Genomic DNA, 20,618 nt, shown 5'->3' on the forward strand with positions numbered 1-20,618 from the left:
TTGCTCAGTTCATGCTTTGTTGTAAAGGTAAGAGGCCAGACTCTGCTATATGGGGGACCCTGGGGTCCAGGACCGACTCCAGCACTCAGTACTGTATGACTCTGGGGAAGGCAGGGCAGTGGAGCCTCATTTTCTGCTTCTGTCAACTGAGGGGATTTGACTCGTCTCTAGCGCTAAAAATTTATTATCCTAATGCTTTGCTTTTAGCAAAAGTCTATACCTTTATAGCAGCTTATATTTACAGAAAAATCAGCTTTCTTTATTACATGTCAGAAAGCTTTTAACTTTGATAACGAGTTAGTTTTCGCCTTAATAGCACAGACAAAAAGAAACAGGATTATTTTAAAATTTGGAAATTTATGACTCATTTACTGAAGTTAAAATATCCTGATAACTCAGAGAAAAAGTGAAATTTGTTGTTAGAATATTATACAATGTGCATATTCATCACACACAAATATAGTTTTCATCCCATTATGTTCTACATGCCCTCCTATGACATGCCAGCTTATCTGTTTAGAGTACTTTTCTGTGTGCTCAATTGTATATGTAAGGTTTCTGATGAAGAAAAATAAAATAAGGAATATTTAGAAATATAATTATGTAGAGGTCACAACTGTGGAAATTGCTTCTCTCACAATCACTATAACTTGGCTTTATTGTGTAAATTATATAGTAATAAAAATTATTTGTATACTCCTAGAGTAACTAGTCTTGGTTCTTAGTAAGAATTTGCAATCTATTTATCTAAATAGAAAACAATTCTGTTATTATAGTCACTTTTGAAACAGTGTTTTCTAGTACATTTGAAGCCATGAGTTGAAATACTTCAGATACTGTGAAATAAAAAAAATAAGTTTAAACTATTTCATTAGTAAAAATGTTTGCTGCAATTTATTTATCATAATAGCTATTATTCATTCAAATCAATCTCCATGAGTTATGGGAAAGAACATAGAGCTGGGGTCAGGATGCCTGGACCATAACACTGTTACAGTGTTGTGAGAACTTGGGCAAATCATGTTAACTCCTCTGACTCTGTTTTCTCTTATATGGTGAGGATTGCTAAATAATGTGCATGAAAATGTAATAGAAATGTAAGCTACAATTAATTTCTTTAGTATTTTTTCCTTCTAATAGAATGAAAACACTTATAAAAGTAAAATTCTGAATGAAATAGTGAACTAAGAATTCAGCCAGTCAGTGTTTACCTCTTCAGAGGTCAACAGCATATAAATACGCAGATCAGTTTTGTTGATTGCTCCCGTTCATTACTGTGCATGCTCTCATTCATTTTTCAGGAAATAAATAACATCTTTAGAAAGCTCTAACTTCATTTTCCATTCATAATAGAAGATTAGAGAGAGACAGTATTGTTGACAGATTACATGGGTGTCTTATATTCCACCAGTTGGAATCTAGTGAATGATTTAAATACACCAAGTACAAGAATATGTATTAGTAATAAACTGACTTCCTTTCTGATGGCACTGAGCATGTGAATACCCACAAACACAGCTGGATCCTTTAAAGTATGAAAGTAAATTTCTGCTTGTTAAACTCTGATGTATTATTGTTAAAACATAAATGGAGCCCAGTTTTGAAAAGGTGTTCCAAAAGATGCCACAATTACCTGAGCTGCAGATACATCTCCAGATGATCTTCAGATTTTGCGTGATTCTCCATTAATGCATTTGCTCTTAGTTATATATAAGGATTATATTCCTTACTGAAGTTTTCTAGCTATATTTTTATTGTTCTTTTTAATCCTTTTCCATGTAAATACATATTATTTAAGAAAAATAACTCCAGACAGTACTATCATAAGTTAATAACAGAGGAGGCCAAAAATGTAAGGATAGAATTATTTGGTATTATACTTATTCCACTAATTAATAGTAACCAAATAAATATTACAGCTTCTACAAAGCTTCTACCATTTTTTAAAGTCAGGAAACATTTAAAAAATAAAATATCTTCAAAAGATAACATGCATGCATTATTGTTTGGAACATGCAGGTACCCATTGAGATTAGTATGATGTGATTTGTCCTGCAGCTGCTTCAAATTAAGAACAGGTGTGGGAGACAGATTATGCAAATACTCATATTAATGTAATTGTCAAATTGGTGTGTTTACCATTGTGCTTTTAAAGAGTAGACTCTACTATTTTAAATGTAAATTAGCTTCATTCTTGAGAGCAGCTATTGGGTAATGGAAACTTGGTCCTGGCTTCGAAATGAATAATTTCTAATAGACAATAACACAATTCTAAAATCTGACATCTTCTTTCCCAGTAAACTCTTTCACACATAAAAAATGACAATTCTATATTATTTTTAGTACATATATAGTCATGGAGGTTTGTGTAAGTTTGAGTTCATTTTGGCACGAGACTACTATTTTTTTTTTTATTGTGGTACATAGTGATGACTCTGATAGCTTTTGATCTCCTTCTATCTTTTCTAATTCAGAACTCATCTCAGCTTTCCATCTTTATGGATCTAAACGCTCAAGAAATATATTCTTTGGAGAAATTACATTATATTTAATTTAATAATAATCTTACCTCATAGAATCTAGTTACCTTCCATTGTATTTTAATATTTGAAATGTTTAAACACTAACTTTGGTATTTTTAACCATGTTTTATGAATACAGAGTAGGCTTTTACTGCTAGTTCATTCATGTATCTGTGTGAGGGTTTTATACGTGCCCAATGTCATGATACACACACAGCTCTGCCCAAAAAAGGGCTTTATCTTAGTCCCTAGCTGATCTCCTGTGCCTCTTAGTGACAAGTTTGTTGGCCATTATATCTGAATATAATGTAGGTGACTAGGCCAGTGAAAAGGAAGGCTGAGGTGTCATCCAGAGATGTTAGAGAAATCACATTTCTTAGGTTCCCATCCTTTTTCAATGCCTCTTTTTCTCTAACAAAAGAAAGGTCCTAAAGCATTTATGATTTTATTTTCACTTGACATATATTCAGGCTTACTTTTTATACCTGGTAATGTATTTCTGCTTTCTCATTTCACAGAATAAGAAACTGAGCCTTAGAAAGGTTAAATTACATTATCTAAGGTCATGTAGCTGGTGGTTTGAGCTGGGATGTGAATTCAAATCAGTCTGATTCCAATTCCTGCGCCTCTTACCTTGCCATTAATCACCGATAACATGCATCCCTTAATTGCTGTTTAAAATATCTCAGATTTTATGTTTTTAGAAAACATGATCAAAATAAGGGGGATGACAAATATGAAAACTACCTTTTCTTGAATGTCTTTATTGTTTTGAATCCAGATCAATTTGTGGTTAATATAAAGCAGTGGTGTTGAAGGGAAGGGATTGGAGGGATGTGTGAAAGCAGTCTCCATCACCACTACCACTAGAAGATTCTACTGGAGTGACTCTGACTTTCTTTATTCCTTTCTCTCCTATACCTCATCATCCCCAGCTGTTGGGGAGCACTATTAAGAAGGCAGTGGGACTTGGTAATGTTAGATATTCACCCACGAATGTGGGGAATTATCTTTTTTTTTTTTTTTTTTTTTTTTTGTGGTACGCGGGCCTCTCACTGTTGTGGCCTCTCCTGTTGCGGAGCACAGGCTCCGGACGCGCAGGCTCAGCAGCCATGGCTCACGGGCCCAGCCGCTCCACAGCACGTGGGATCTTCCAGGACCAGGGCACGAACCCGCGTCCCCTGCATCAGCAGGCGGACTCTCAACCACTGCGCCACCAGGGAAGCCCGGGAATTATCTTTTGATAAGGAGAAACAAAAGTGAGTGGCAGTCCTGAACCTCTACTGGAGGTTTTCTTGGTGTCATGAGAGTTTTAATATCAAATGGTAAGAGATTTTCTCTTGGAAAGAGTGCTGGTTTTTTAATAATTGGTCCTCTTCCTTCAAGTTGCCTCTCTACCTCACATCATGATCAAGAGGGGGGAAAGGGTTGATGGGGAGAGAATGATAATCAGAGATGCCAACCAGATGAGCTTCTGTAAGTGCAGCTTGCAGTCTCTATTCCTCGTTAAAGAGTCTATCATTTATCATTATTGGCAAGAAAAGGAGGTGCCACTGAGACCAACAGTGGATAAAAAGTAGCTGATCCAAGGGCTGCTGCTACTTCCCCTGCAGGGATCAGAAAAGGAACTGCCACATCCTTCAGGCCCCTCATAAATTCCTAGGGAATTCCATGATCTGAATTGTTCCCCCCTAAGGAGTAAAGCATACAGTAAAAGAGATGCTGGTACTTTCTGAATTTGAACAAATGAAAGTATGATACAGTGTTTTGTTTTGATACATAATAGACACAACAATGGCTCCTCATGCTTTGTTCGTTGATTCAAGTCCTAGTCCAAAAATGCATTCTCATGGGAAGGATCACCAAAAGGTAGTTATAGGTCTTGCCCAGTCCACAAACTCCAAGGACATCTAGGGTTAGTGCCTCTATGAAGGTACAGTGTCCTACATAAGCAAAGCAATGAATGCTTCCTTGTTGTACCCTCACTGCTTTTGATATTTCTGATAAAGTTGGTGACAGAGGCATTTCAGAAGTACTTTGAATAGGAGTTTCTTACTTCTACTTTGATGCTTAAAAGTATATTGCTGCAAGACCATCAGCTAAAGTGAGATTTCTACTAACAAAAAAAATTAATAACTTTATAGATATTTTGTATTGCCTTTTGAAGAAAAACCCTAAACCAGGTTGAAAGCTATACATATATCTAATCTATTACTTTCTGTTTTATTCACCATATTATTATTTTAATGTGTTCTGTAGTCATTTTACTTTTTCAGCAATTGAAATTAATACATGAAATGCAGTTTTTACATTGAGCAAGAAAAGATTTTGCTTTAAGAAATGCCACGTCCCTACCCTGAATCCTTGGGCTCTAACCCTATGTCCATACGTTCCTGGACAATGCCTCAAGGTAAAAAACAAAGATTTATTCTGTGCTCAGTGTCTGATTTGAAATATTCAGAATATAGACTTACTCAGAGATTGGAAGCTGGTTTAATACATGTGCCAGCCATCCTGAAAGGCATTTCAGTAGGCTCTGTACCCTGGCATTTGTTTTAGAAATAATTGCATGCAAATGTAGTTTAACATCTGTACTATGTCTCTTAATCCTAACCAGGCATTTTCCATTAGATGTACTCTGAAAATCACATTAAGAAAAATATATCATCTGTGAAATTGTATTCTGAATGCCCCAAATAGCAAAGAAAGGGGCAGTATCCAGTTAAATCTAATGTGAAGCATTCCTTTTTTCTCCTGAATCCCAAATTTTAAAATGTTTATTTCATTTCTCTTAGTGCTGCACTATAAAATTGAAATGAGATTTTCTGTTTTCCAAATTTTTCCATTTAGCTTACCACAAAACTTTCCTGCTATGTAAAATTTCCTTAATTTTTGCTTGGTAATACAAAATGTAAGTTAGTTTATGTTGGTACCTTTATGGGAGTACAATTCAGATAAGTTACATTTTAGTACATTGTATTCTTGCAAGCAGAATTTTCCAAGTGGAATTTTGTTACTGAACTGACTTTAAACATACTGTAATTTACCCGTGTACTTAAAAAATTAGGAAAAGAATATTAAGGAATAAAACATATACAAAGTCCTAGGAAAGCAACTGACTGGAAGGAAGAGGAAGGGGAGTTCCTGGAAAAAAAGTTATTTCTTGCCATCACTGAGATTTAAAAGAATATCTTGTGCTCTTCTGCATTGGTCACAGTTACTATGTCAAGATTGTAGTAATATGACTCTAAATACCTAAGAAATGTGTTCATGTATTTGACCCTTCAATTTAATCCTCCAAGAGAAAGTCAGGTGGTGTACACATGTAATTATGAGAAATTTGAAGCACCTAAAGGCCACTTTGCTTTCCATGATGCACTTGAAGATCTGGCTTCTGACTCTCTGTCTCCATCCCTGCCACCCTCTCTTGCGTAGCACTCTTTTCTCTGACCTTGCTGGACTATCAGTGTTTCTCTGAATGATGCAGGAACCCCTATACCTTCAAGCCTTCATAATGGCTGCTTCTTTGGTCTTGAATGCTTTCCACCTACCCCCACCTCACACACATTTGTATACTGATGTCCATTTATTATCACCTAGTCTAAAATACTTTGCTATCCACTGTCTGCCATGTAAGTACTAAGTACCCTTCCTCTATACTCCCATAGAACCCTGCGCATCTATCTGTCATAGCACTTATTATGATACCCTTCACTAGTAGTTTGTCTTCCTGATTTGTCTCTAACCTCTTTGGGTTAGGGACTCCTACTTAACCTTGCATCCCCATTCTTAACCTAGTAAGTAGTTTTCCATGGTATCCTGCAGAAGTGAGAGAGAACCCCACCCAAAATTTAGTTTAGATGTCGTAGCTGATGACACTCAACACACCAAGAGAATTTGAGAGAAATTTGATTACTCACATGGGAGATGCCGGGGGAGAACCAATGGGGCACAAGCAGGTCCAAGCTGGTTTGGGATAGTAGAGGGTGTAGGCTGGGTCTGTATAATGGCTATGGGGCGAGCTGGGGAAAAGATCCCTTGAACAAGTGTTTTAAATTTTCCTCCAGTGGCAAAGGTGGAGGTGCATGCACAAGTTTTCTGCCCAGATGTGGAACCATAGAGTAAAGGGAGGTTAAGGCCTAAAAAGTCAACAGTCAAATAAGAAATGGAGTCAGACCCTTTACTGTAAGTGGCGACTAGATGGTCATTAAATCTTTGGTGAATAAAATACTGAACGAACTACAGTCAGTCAGTAGCCCCCCATCATCAACAGGTAGCTTCAAGTACCTACATGTCCTGTACACCATCCACTTCTTAATGCTTTCTCATTCAATAAGGAAAGTTGTTTTACCCGGGCGTGTTTCTTACCTTCTACTACTTCACCTAACCTCCTTAAGGCAACAAGAGACATCTGTATTTTCTTTTGACTACAGCAAAAAAAGAGCAGAAACCTAAGGACTATTACTCTTATGTGAGCATAAGCTACTTCTGCCTAGCCCCAGTATACCCAGGGGGAAAATCCTATGCATAGAATCCATCTTCTTTATCTAAGTAATTACTGTATAACTTAAAATACTGTCTTCCATTCTCCAGATGATCATGAGAAATCCAGCTCCCTGTTTTATTTTTTTTTTTAAGAAGAGCTTAACATATTCTCTTGAACAAAGCAAACAAGCATAGAACAAAAATAGAATATTCTACCAGTACTCTGCATGAGTATCTCATGCCGGAAGTGTCTGTTGACTGCTGTCTTCATCTCCTCTTAAAATGTAATAAGTACATCACTTGTAGGAGCACTACAGGCATCTTTTGTTTTCCAATGACTTTAGGCGCATGAAAGATACTTAATTAACGTCCCTGGAGATTCAAGTTGTCTAAGTAGTCAGTGGACAGGTGTAGGTCTTATTCTTCTCACAGACGGCACCGGGTCATCTGCCCCATCCTTGAGCTCAGCTTCACCTCTGCAGACAGCTGGGCTCTGTGGATGAGAGGTGTCCATGTCTTTTCTATTCCTGGCTCCTCTGCTGAGGTTTCTAACAAGGGTGCCAATTAGTGCCAGTTACGATGTCAGCTTTCTGAGGTGAATAAGAAGGGGATTGACGAAAACCAGGGTGAAAAATCTGAGTTCGACACTGTTATATTGTGTAATCTTTGTTAATTCTTCAATTCTTTTAAGCTGTGAAATGGGGATCAAATTTATTTTAGAAATGTCAGTGATTTAATTGATTAATATTAAGTACTTTAAAATCTCAAATCTTCCAACTATGTGGTATGTGGATTGAGACAATAGCCATCACTAAACTTTCTTTGCTAGTGTTTACCTACCCTTTCTTTTTTAAAGAAAAGAAAGGAAATAATTTAGAATCTGTTGAACAAGGAAAAACAAATGAGTATGTAATCTTAAATTATGATAAAAATAAAAATCCTAATGCCCATCAAGAATCAATACATTAATAAATGTACCTGTGCAGATATTTTTAAATTTAACCTAATGTTTTATTTTGCCATTTTTGTATATTAAACTGTGTTTTGCAGAATAGAAAGTCTGATTATACAAGCTGACATTTTAGGAGAGGAAAAGATTTAAAAAGCTGACATTATGACAGCAATTTGTGATTACTTCACTTAATTTTGCAACTAGTAAAACATGAGGTAGCCAAGATCATGACTTCCAGCCTTATCTTTTGTCTCTTTTGTCTTTGGCTTATAACCTAAAATTTGCTCCAAAACTTAATTTAAAGGCTATCAAAATTTAATCCTAATTTTGGCAGTGAGATCATTGATTGAAACATTTTGAAGTATTCTTGTTAGTTTATTTCTCCGGCTTCAAGTCACAGAAATACACATAAAACTTAAACAAAAAAGTGGGATCTGTTCAAAGATACAGAATTGGTCACAAAATACAAGGAAAAATGAAACAAAAATCTGGTCACAGAAAGATAAGAAGCAAAAGCAAGATCGTTGGACAGGCTCTGTGGGGTCCCAGCATAAGGTTGGATGAATTCCTGTTTATTATTCTCAAGAATCAGTTATTGAGAGAGGGAATCTGATTGGCCTATTTGTAGCAGCCACCTACCCTTGAGCCAGTCCTACCAATTTGCATATGATGTTGGGAGCTGGGGTGCAGAATGGGGATGGTCCCCCAAGAAAAACTTTGGTGTTGTTAGCAAAAAGAGGAATAGATTCCAGGTAGAGAAGATCAACAGATATCCTCTGTAGTCACTGGGCTGGTTTGCTACAAGATTGTAGCATGGTCTCGACAATAGTTTTTTTCTCAAAGAACTCTACTCTTTCAACAGTAAGGAAACACAAGGCAATAGGGAACTGTAGGGAAATAGCACCTAGTAACACATTTGTACATTCAGATTCACTAATACATATATTCCTAAGGATTATATAAAAATCAAATTTATTTTAGATGAGTTCTCTTTCTGTTTACATAAATACAACCTTAACTACATTTTTATTTTGAATAATTAAGGAAACAGGAAGCCCTAATTTAATTTCATAAATTTAGACTTTCATGTTGCGTTTGTTACCAGTGAATGGTATAATTTGGCATGTTTAGCAAGGAAAAGAAAATATACTATTTTTAAAAATTTACACTGGGGCTTCCCTGGTGGCACAGTGGTTGAGAGTCCACCTGTCGATGCAGGGGACACAGGTTCGTGCCCCAGTCCGGGAAGATCCCACATGCCACGGAGCGGCTGGGCCCGTGAGCCATGGCCGCTGAGCCTGCGCGTCTGGAGCCTGTGCTCCGCAACGGGAGAGGCGACAACAGTGAGAGGCTCGCGTACCGCAAAAAAAAAAAAAAAAAAAAAAAATTTACACTGATCCATGAAGAAAACAAGAAGAAAATTATAAACTTTTAATAATCAGTACCTTCAACAATATTCTGTATGTCCTTGGACCAATTTTTTAAAATCAATCTGAGTTAGTAGACCTAAGGAATCCCCATTCTGATCATAAGCACCGCTCTTCCTTGTCATCCTCTCCACATCACCATGCCCGCTGCCCACCTACATGGCTTCCTGATCCAACTGTATCCCATGATTAACGATGACATTAAAGAAACTCTTGCTATTTTGTATTGTTCACTCTGACCTTGCTCTCCATTCTCCAAACTGTGGCTTTCCTTACTCCTATTCCCAAGCAAGCTACTGGATATTCCTACAGAAAATGACAGTATCAGGCAGTATTGAGTCCACAACTTCACCTTAGCCTTCATCACTGTTTAGCAATCGTTTTTAAACTCCTCACTCCCCCCTCCCTACGCCAGCTTCCTGCCTTAACTGTCCCCTTTCAGCTCCTACATCTCACACCAAGCTCCTATTCCCAGTGACTTCGTCTCCTACTTCAGAGATAGAATTTAGAGGCTACCAAGTAAGATCTCCCTCTGCCTCTCTCATCTCCACTCCTAAAACAAACTCATATTGGCACCTCTCTTTATGCCCTTTTGTATCACAGTGAGATCTTTTCTCCAAGGCCAACTTGATACCTGCCCTGCCTGGCCTTTCCTACGACCTTGTCATGTCAGCCTCACAGCTGCTTTCCTGTATCTTCAGTCTCCCATTTTCTGTGAGTCTTCCTGTCTTTAAAAACCAAACACCCACAAAACAAAATCTTATTTGAACCTTTGTTTTATATCAGGCAATCTTCCTAACCCACTCCTTTCCTTCATCATTAAACTTTGGGCAAGAATTGGTTACCCTTCAATCTCTATTCCTTCTTTAACTTATTATATTATGTCTCTATCACCACTCCCATTCTGCTTTTGAGTATCACTGACAACCTCTGAGAGTTGTATTCAAGTCAAAGTCCCACCCTACTAGACCCTGTAAGAACACTTGAGACATTTGACACCAGGCCTCTGAATTTGGTGGCTTTCCTCATCTCTGTCCATAACTTTTTTTTTTTTTTTTTTTTTTTTTTTTTGCCGTACGCGGGCCTCTCACTGTTGGGGCCTCTCCCGTTGCAGAGCACAGGCTCCGGACGCGCAGGCTCAGCAGCCATGTTTCACGGGCCCAGCCGCTCGGTGGCATGTGGGATCTTCCCAGACCGGGGCACGAACCCGTGTCCCCTGCATCGGCAGGCGGACTCTCAACCACTGCGCAACCAGGGAAGCCCTCTGTCCATAACTTTTTATGTTCAATTGTTATATCAGTGGTGCTAAACTCTGGCTGCACATTATCATTACCTGAGGTGCCTGAGCGCCATCCTAACCTAATACAATCAGAAGCTGAAGGCGGTGGAGCCCAGCATCAGTATTGACTCAAAGCCCCCTAAGTGATGCTAGCACATGGCACAGGTTGAGAACCATTCCTTTAGATGATCTCAGTGACAGAACTTATCCACTTCCTGTGGAGTCACCACCACATAAGGTCTCAGATCTCTATATATCTTGCCTTGTCTCCTGAACTTGAGGCTTATGCTATACTCAAATGTTTGCTAGAAATAACTACCTGGATGTCCTGCAGTAAGCTCTAGTGTACTATTTCTAGTATTTTCAGTTAAAGCACATTCTTCTGTATTCCTTAAAAACCATTTTTTCTTGCATCCTCTTATCTTGCTGGTGACATCACAGCCTACTCCCAGTGTCCCTTATCCTTCACTCTTTCTATCACTCAGGTAGTCTTCAAATCCTCCGAAGTTAGCCTCTCCTCAAATTGAGTATCCTGTTCTTACTTACACTGCTCTTCATTCAGCCCAGACCATCAATAACTCTCTGGTGAACCTTTGGGCATCTTAGGCTACCAGCTACCAGTTTTTCCCAATTCCAGTCTAAGCCCACACCCTCATGCTTTTCTCTTGTCTCCTTAAAAGAAAATTTGCTCCTGCCCTTTACCTCAGGACATGAGAGAAATTCCCTTTGTCTGATGGGCAGAACTTTTCATAGTCCCAGCTTTGCAGTCTTCTCTCTCACCCCCGTCCTCATCCACACCACACTCCAGCCCATACCCCCATGATCACATTTCTCAAGTACAATTCTAAATCTTCTGGATTCTCCCTTCCTTCCTTTCCACGTCTTTCTTTTTCGAGTAATAAATTCCTCATTCTTAATACATTCTTCCAGTACAATGGAACTGTACTTTTTACCTCTTCAACAATACATTTCTCTCTAATGTTGAGGCTCAACCTAGGATCCATGGGTAGAATTCAGGAGGTCTATGAATATGAATGGAGGAAAAAGTATTCTCACTTTCACTTCTAATTAAAACTTCATATTTTCTTCTATTATGAATGTAGGTAACAAACCACAATAGTATTGGCAGTATCTGTGACATTGTCCTCAAAAAGAATTACAGATGTTTTCATCTGTTGGCAAAAATATCTAGAAATATTAGTTATGCTTATTACTACTTAAAAATTATAGTGGTTATTAAACCTGACATTGTATCTTATTACTTAATGTATTTACAAAGAAGCACATTTATTAATATTTCACAACTGTGGCTTTTTAAATATTTTGAAAACTGAATTTCAATGTAACTGATTTCCTTTCTAACTTCTTACATTTTATTTTATGCAATTAAATTTTTTTCTGAGGAGGCCATTCTTGACGTTAATGGAGTGTCAAAGGGTTCAAGATGCAAATGGCACTTACTTAGTTGTATCCTAGTTTACAAGGCTTTTCCTCCCGCTCTCCTCTGAAACCAAGGACAATTTTCATTCATTTTTATATCCACATGGCTAACATAATTTATAGCACACAGTAGGTACTGAAATGTGTTCACTGACTGAGTAATGGAATAAAAGAATGAGAAATTACCTGTCCCACAAATATCCTGAACACAGAAGACAATATTTCTCAAAGTGTAATCATGGAAGCTCTAAATCACAGTCACCAAGATGCTTGTTAAAATGCATATTCATGGGCCCTATCTCAGATCTTTTGACTCTGAGTCCCTAGAAGTGTAGAATTTTCAATTATAACAGTTCATCCAGACATTCCCTTACATGCTAATGTTTGAGAACCTGTTCCAGTAGGCTATTGTGATGCACAGCAGCCTTAAAAAATAAATAAAAGCATGAGCTTCTGTAAATAATTTCAGCTCCCTGGGCTCTATTTTCTTTCTCTGCGAAGTGACTCTTTAATGGCTGCACCCTATTCTCCTCAATATCATATGGATTTTGTAGTCAGTGCCACAGAAGGAAGTAAGGCAGGACTTACTCCTTATTCAGAATGAAGAATGAAGAGTCTTCGGACATGTGCTCATGTTGGTTTGGTCCTGTGGGGTACATGGTCCCTGCATCTCGTTGACTGGAGTCAACAAGGTTGACTCTATACTGTTTGGAGTCACCAAACAATATACCACCTACTCAGATCCACTGGTCTTATGAAATAATGTTTGCCAGACAGCAGTTCTCTTTTCTTCACCTCTTGTGTCAGGGCTACGCAGCTTTTAGTCTGTTTTTCAGAGGTGGGCTGGGGATAGACGAAGTAATTTGAATTTGCAAAGCCAACACATATCACCCTGACACAACTCTGGCCACACTGTCCCTGGGACAGTCTCCATCAGATGTGATGAACGGCCTAAAGATAGCCAACCAAGCCAACAAACAGAACAGTTAGAGTGGAGGAAAGGCCAGTTAACCGTTTAATTTTATTCCTGTTTCATACTAGGTCAAGAGTATCCACATTTCTTGACTGGCCGAACACTATTTTAAAATTTTGGCACCTTTAAAATGTAGATCACTCTTCCATTCAGATATCATTTTACCCCAAATTTTATAAGACACTAAAGTTTTAAACATGTTAAAAATTTGATCCCATTTTCAGCCAGCTTCAAGAAAAATTATAATTTAAAAATATTTTCATTTGTTAGGAAAGATCAATATATAATACTTTCCTATTTTTCTATGAAAATATACCTTCATCAACTTTGCAAAAATTATATTATTTCTTAGAAGTCACTTCAACTTATCACTGAATGCAGACACCCTCATATTAACTTTTTGCTTTGCCACACAAGGTTTCTAAAGAGAAAAAATATTTTTTATTCATATGGAAGAGGCTTTGATTTGTATCATGAAGTCCAATAGGATACAGAAAGCTATTTGAATGCAGACAGAATGTCTTGGGAATCTTTGCATCCTTTACAGTGTGTTTTATACACAGTAGAACTTTAATAATTTTTTATTTGAAAGAAATTGAATGTTCTGAAGCAATAATGATAGCTAGTACATATTAACTACATAGCTAAGAAACATTAAGTATATGGGTACCAGCACTATTCTAAGTACTTTATAAATCAGTATATTTAACAACCCTAGGACGTTGTTACTTACTACCCCCTTTCTAGAGAGAGAGGCCAGAAGAGCAAAGTGACTTGCTCAAGGTCACACTACTAGTAAGTGTTGAGTCAGGATCTGAACCCTGGCAGACTGTCTCCAGAGCTAGTATTCTTATTTCCAACACTGAACACTGAAGTCTTTATTGTTTTAACAGAAAATTGCAATGATCCATATTTAACGGAAGAATAGTTTCCCTCTGAAGTTAATGTTGAAAGCCCATTCCAGTACACTGTCCTGGCCTTTTCACTGTTAAAAGGTTCTTTGGTGCTTATTTGAAACAGATGCAAACACTTAAAACATCGATTCACGTTGTGTTTCCCTGTGATTTGCTGGATTATGTCAGGCTTCCTCCAGGAGACCCATTTCTAAATGACTGTCTGATTTCATTCGCCTTGCTACTCCTTCAATGACCTGCAGCTTCATGGATCTGTTCAAGCATGGTTGGTCGGAGGTTGATTAGTGCGTCTCTTGCCAACATTCTGTCTCCTTCTGTTGTAGAAAGCTCTAGGACAGCCAGGAGAAGAAGCTGGGTGGGTTTTTCAAAGCAGTTTCTTCAACCAGGCTTTTTGGCAAGACATGATGATGGGCTAATGGCAGTGCAAAGTTTATTCTCACATACTTTTAACTCCTGGAGTTATTAGTTGGGAGTTACTTAAAAACCTGTGCCTTTCAAATGGTTTGCTTTTTCCCAGGGTATTGTTCTTCAGTAAACATAAGATTAAGTTGACTTTCTCTTTTCATAAATTTTGCTTTTTAACTCTATTTCTAGTCCTTGCTCAACTCTTTTGATTATTTAAACTGTATATATCTTATAATTTTGCATGCAAAATGACAGGGCAGAAATGTCACTGTGCATCCTTAGTGTGGGACAGTCCTATCTCTTTTGTCCCTAAGGATAGATTAATGACAGTATCATTTTAATGTGCTGTATTTTTATTTTATTTTTTTTTGGCGGTACGCGGGCCTCTCACTGTTGTGGCCTCTCCTGTTGTGGAGCACAGGCTCCGGACGTGCAGGCTCAGCGGCCATGGCTCACGGGCCTAGCCGCTCCACAGCATGTGGGCTCTTCCCGGACCGGGGCACGAACCCATGTCCCCTGCATCGGCAGGCGGACTCTCAACCACTGCGCCACCAGGGAAGCCCAATGTGCTGTATTTTTATCTATGGTAACAGGAATGATTTGGCATTGTCAGGCAATGATTGCTTTGGTTAAATAAAGTTTCTGATGAACAAAAATATGTCATGGCTTCAGAAGGTGCTTCAGAATCTTGTTTTATGTCAAAGTTATCTCAGTGGTTATCAGTTAGAATCATACTGGGGAAATGTTTGAGACAATTAAAGAAGATATGTTTGGATTATACTTAGATTTACTGAAATTATGTTTCTGAGTCATTTGAGCTGAGAATGGAGAATATTCTCTCTCACAGTGAAGCTTCAGGCTACTCCCATCACAGAGCTCTAATCTGTAGAAGAAATGTAGCAAAAATCTCCTTCTTATAATGAAATCCTTCTGACAATTTTGGCACCTCTATCCTTTAAATGATGCCTACAGCATTTTATTTCATAGCATCTTTTGTGTATTTTTATCAATGTACTTGTACCTGGTCTGGAAATGTCCTGTTTCTTAATTGTCTCTGTATCCTCCCTTCAGACTCTGTGATTGGGATGGCAAATCTTCAGCACCTGACATGTTTTGTCTACGTTAGACACAAAGTACAATATTTAATTTGGGTGCTCTTGAAAGAGCTTAAGGTGATGTTGCTTATTTATGAAGTTTCATTTTCAGTACTGAATATAGTGTCGTGGCACCTTTGGAGTTCTCACGATGCTCACTGATTTTTGGTTTTAGGTAGATGAGTGTCGACCTGAGGATTTTTTGTTAATCTGGTTCATTGCTGTGGTACGGAGTAGCATTTCATTTCCTTTTTTTTAGGATGCTTATGACCTCCTTAAATAGCAGTCCAAAAATCGTGTGGCTTGTTTTGATTTTAACCAAAGTTACAGCTGCCTAGCTGTAAAGCAGTCAGTTTCTCTTATTATGACTAGTTCTTCAACTTGTACTGTTTTAAATTGCCTGCAATTAGCATATTTCAACCTTATTTTTAGGTTTAAATTGCAGTGTGAGAGTGTACTCTCCTCTTAGCTAATTAGTGCTATCAAGGAACAGTAGGTTACCTCATTAGTACCATGTGCATTTAATTAAAGAAGAGAAAATTGTAGTTAACCTCATAGTTAATATTTTCACAGAGTGCTTCAATGCCAACACCTTCAATTGGAGTCACACCCCTGTGTATCTAATTATGCACTGGTGCCAAATAAGGTTAGCAAGGGTACTACAAGGCTGTTGACAAAATAATTTAGATGAAAAAGTGTTTGTTGGATTCTGACAGTAAAATATAACTTGAACGTTTTTTCTTCATCCTCATCTGCCAGCGTCAGGTGACATACTTCTTCATAGGAAATTGAAGGGAAAGAATATTTTGGAAGCCATTTTTTTTTGTTTAAATTAATGTTGCTCTTATCTTGAAGAAAATGGCATATAGTCATGTAAAGCATGTACAATCCATTTCTCAAACAGATCCCCTGAACTTCAGAGATGTATTTGAAAAGAATTATTTATAAGATGTAATATTTACATGCATCAAACCACTACAAATACTCCCTGACACCCCTACCACATCCCTCCTTGATTTTCTTGTTTTCTGATATAATTTCCCTTGTGTATCTTATGAATGGGGATCATCCTTTCATATCATACATGAAGTCTAAGGATGTGTTGTCACATGGTCTACTCAAATGCAGTGTAATCCTTTTGCCCTTCAGACAAAATCTTTTGAAATGTCTAATGCTACTTAGGTAAAAAATGACATTCCATGTCATTTATCAATAAATAATCACTTTGCTTTTACAGATAAAAATACAAACTATTCATTTGAGTGTATAGAGTAATTTTCAATACAAATGACACAATTCGACAGGTTTTAACAGAGATTACTGAGTTTAGCTCCATAGTCTTAAATATGTATTTAATGGCAATATTTGTGTTATAGTAATGCAGAGCCAAGGCAGTTTATTTAAAGGGATTCTTGTGATTGTTCTCACATTTCATGACAAGACAGGATTTATGTTCATTCATATTGGTTATAATTGACTACAAGTCAACAGTTAGCTTTTTCAAAAAGAGATAAAGTTTTAGGGACAAATAGCATCCCATACTCTAAAATCACAGTACCATTTAAAGCTATAGGAATATTTATTAATAAACATTGGCCATAATTTTAGCTTAGAAGTGGGAAGTGAGGCTCCTAAGTCAATATCCTGGTAGATGATCGATAATTTTTGGTTAGTGGTTATTTCGTATGTTCAAATATTCAAATTAACATCTACCAAATTATTCCTGTTTTTTCCATTTTATTTAATACTATTATTAGCTGTGAGACAAAGGTGGAGTAGTCTTGCCTAGGTCAACCTACCAACATAATAATCCAAATAATATTTTCTTAAATGATAATGTACATTATTAGCGTTAAGCCTTAAGATTGGAAAAAAAAAAAAAGCCAACTCCTGATTCTCTTTGTTTAATCTAGGAATTGCTTCCAGAAACAAAATTATGTGTCTGTGGCCACTCTTCTGGTGATGGGCATCCTCACAACACATTTGCAGTAAGTTACACTGGGCAATTAGTAATTCAGCTACTATGCACAAGGCCATAGACCCAACCCTGCTATAGAGATGGTCTGTGATTTTCTATCAGCCACTACCTTCCATTGATGCAGATGATCAAGAGATGACTAATGTTAAGGCACAGATGTTATTAGTTTGTTTTCTGTTACTTCTTATATTCTTGCTTCAATTATGTTTCATCAGATATACATACAGTTCACAGTTTCTGTGAGTTGATGGCCTTAAAGTTTACCTTATATATATGAGAGCATATGGCTTTTTCACCTCTGTACTTTTCTTGAGCCACTACACTTTTCTTGAACAGATTTAGGAATAATTTGATGAGATGGTATTGATATGCATAAAATAAGTGCATTGAGACTATGGATAGATACAATACATATTTTAGGGAAAAGTTCCTGTTCCATGTTCTGCAAGTTACCATATAAATATGCCAAGGCCTCTTTTTACATATTCTGTCACTAAAGTGTAATTTGTCTCTTTAGACTATAGTATCCAATGAAAATTGCTTCCATGACCCAGTTCACATACTGGTTAACCTTGGAAATGAATAACAGTCCTGAAGTGGCTGTTCAAGAATTTTTAAATAGAGCAACTTCATGTTTCTATTTACCATGGTTACTACCTGTATTCCTAAGGAATCTCTAAATTTGTAAGTCATATATAGAATTTTTGCTTGTTTCCTTAAGAATTGATGTACTTTTTTAGTTTCCATGGTCTAGAATATTCTTAAATTGACTCATCCAAAACTTATTTTTTTACTACCATATACATAATATTTCCTAATTTATGATTGGTAGAACACAACATAATTAAGACTCATAGACAAATAATCAGTGTCTTCCTGAATGAAGAAGAAATATATAATTTCATACCTTAGTTGAAAAAAAGAAAGATTTTTCTCAATAAAAATAGTGTCAGATTAACATGGGATGCTCTTCTTTGTGGAAAATATATAAACTTTAAACATTTTTAAAATGTTAGATGCAAAACAAAAATGGAAATGGAAACAGCAATAATGTACTATTTTATGGAAATAGTGAACGCAGGGGATTGGTAATAAATTTTGCACATGAAATTAGGTTTCATAATGATCTGAAATTATCTAGTTTGGGATTTCATTCATTTTCATTCTAAAGTGTTTGCCCTCCTAAGCTTTTTTTTACAATAATAACATTTGAAAAACTAGCAAAAATTAAAAAGCAGTGTTAAGGTTTGCTGAAATTATGTAAATTTATGTGAAAGACTAAAATAATCTTAATTTCTAGGTTTTCTCTGTATGTTTTGAAGAAAATAAATTTAAGTTACACTTCAAAAATAACTATATTTTAACTTAGTAAAGAAGATTCATTCAAAATTATTCTTAAAAAAATAGTGCATTAAAAATGGAACAGGCAGTATTCTTAACTGGTAACACTTTTTCCTAAAATAATTTCAATGGAAAAATTGTTTTCTTTAGACTGAAGAGTGAGATAGCTTAACCAATAATAGTGTTTGTTCTTTATGTAAATCTACTCCTACCATTTAAAAAAATTAGTCTCTACTCCCCTGATGGAAAAATAGATCTACAGCAACAGATCTTTATATTTTCACTGAAACGTTTTCAGAATAAAAACAAACAATGGAGAAATTAAATGAATGGCTCACAGGTGCCCTGCAGTTCCTCAATGGCAAGCCTGAATCTATAGCCCAAGTTTGTGATCACCAATGTATTGGTCTTTCCAGAGGTATGCCACATTGTTCATGGCTGCCTTGAATGCAGTGTTGAACAGGAGTCTGAGGTTGTGACACGTGTCTGAGACTGCAGTTAGTCTCCAAGACAGAAAGAACAACAGGATAAATTAGTAAGGTCTGCTGTGGTTGGTGGAGGGAGAGAGCATGGCAGTGCATGGATCAGGTGTTTTCCATCCCTGCAGTGCACCAAACTTAATACTTCAAATTAGTCACTGAGTGACTTTGCAAATGATGGCTCTTGACTTCACAACACAAGGGGAACATTAAATACTAAGTAGGTGCTTATTTCCTTTATTGATTATATTAAACTTTCCGCAAGCTAAAATGGCTACATAATGTGATTTAAAACCAAGATGCAAACTAAAACAAATACTATTTGTTATTCATAGTTGACAGTTTCTGTGTGATGGTCATGGCTCTCTCTCTTAGTATTTGTTAAGTTTTATAAGTACTAGTATGCTGGGGTGGTACTTGACTAAGTCTGAGCACCATGAGATTACTGGTGGGATGGAAGGAACAAAGGTATAGAAAGGATAGATAGGTGTATCTAAAACCAGCCCCGTCCCTTTATAATCTATATACCTCACATTTATAATAAATTGTGAACCATTGTAATAGTTTTCTAAATTCTTAAGAGACCTTACATAATGCCCTATCAATGGATTAACTTAATATCACACATATTACTTCCATGATTGATCAACCTTCACAAATAAAAAAACAAAATTTTCAGGCATGTGTTCTAAAGTGGCAGATTAAATTAATTTTACCCCCTCTCTCCTATAAGTTTATTAACAAGCCTGAAGTAAAGTACTATAAATCTCAGGGGAGGAAAGCCACTTACAATTACCAAATGTAGGTTAAAGCCCAAATTATCTTAAAGAAATAGTAATGTTACATAGTTGAGATTAAACAGATGTCAAAAGCTCTCCATCATATCATCTTCTTTCAGGTATTTATGGTGTCAGGTTCCTAACCAAAGATGCAATGAAAATATATTTCAAAGGAGTATTTTCTGGTGTTTTTGTCTGGAAGTAGCCATAAGATGTTGGCCATCATCTAAGTATTGTGCCTCCTTATTATCATGTTGTTGAACAGTAGAGACCCTTTTATGAACTCACTAATAGATTATGTTTATTGTGCCTCTACTAATTCACTGCAGTACTGGGCAGTAGTAGTTGTACTCACATCATGTCTACCTAAAAATTGTAATCTTAAATTCTATTTCCTGTTTTTTTTGAAAGAAATGTTTGGGCTCCAGAGGTTGTACATTTAATATTCTAAGAGTAACAATTTAATACTCTTATTATAAGTTTGAATTTTATAGGAAAAAGCATTAAGTTCTGGCTTTAAAAGACAAGAAGATGAGTGTAAGTGAGCATC

General features: G+C 36.7%; 1 protein-coding gene across 7 annotated transcripts in view; it reads left to right on the top strand.

Annotated features, from left to right (window-relative positions):
• Positions 1-20,618, top strand: part of FOXP2 (forkhead box P2) — a 545,321-nt gene that overhangs the window by 400,609 nt on the left and 124,094 nt on the right. For 4 of the 7 annotated variants that reach the window (XM_060108608.1, XM_060108610.1, XM_060108609.1 and 1 more), the window contains one exon: positions 17,405-17,479. The exons of the other annotated variants lie outside the window; for them this stretch is intronic. In XM_060108608.1, coding sequence (XP_059964591.1) covers positions 17,405-17,479 — 75 coding nt within the window. The remainder of the gene's footprint in view (positions 1-17,404; positions 17,480-20,618) is intronic. 7 annotated transcript variants of the gene reach the window in all.

The sequence above is a fragment of the Mesoplodon densirostris genome, chromosome 9, assembly GCF_025265405.1.
Source record: "Mesoplodon densirostris isolate mMesDen1 chromosome 9, mMesDen1 primary haplotype, whole genome shotgun sequence".
Lineage (NCBI taxonomy): Eukaryota > Metazoa > Chordata > Mammalia > Artiodactyla > Ziphiidae > Mesoplodon > Mesoplodon densirostris.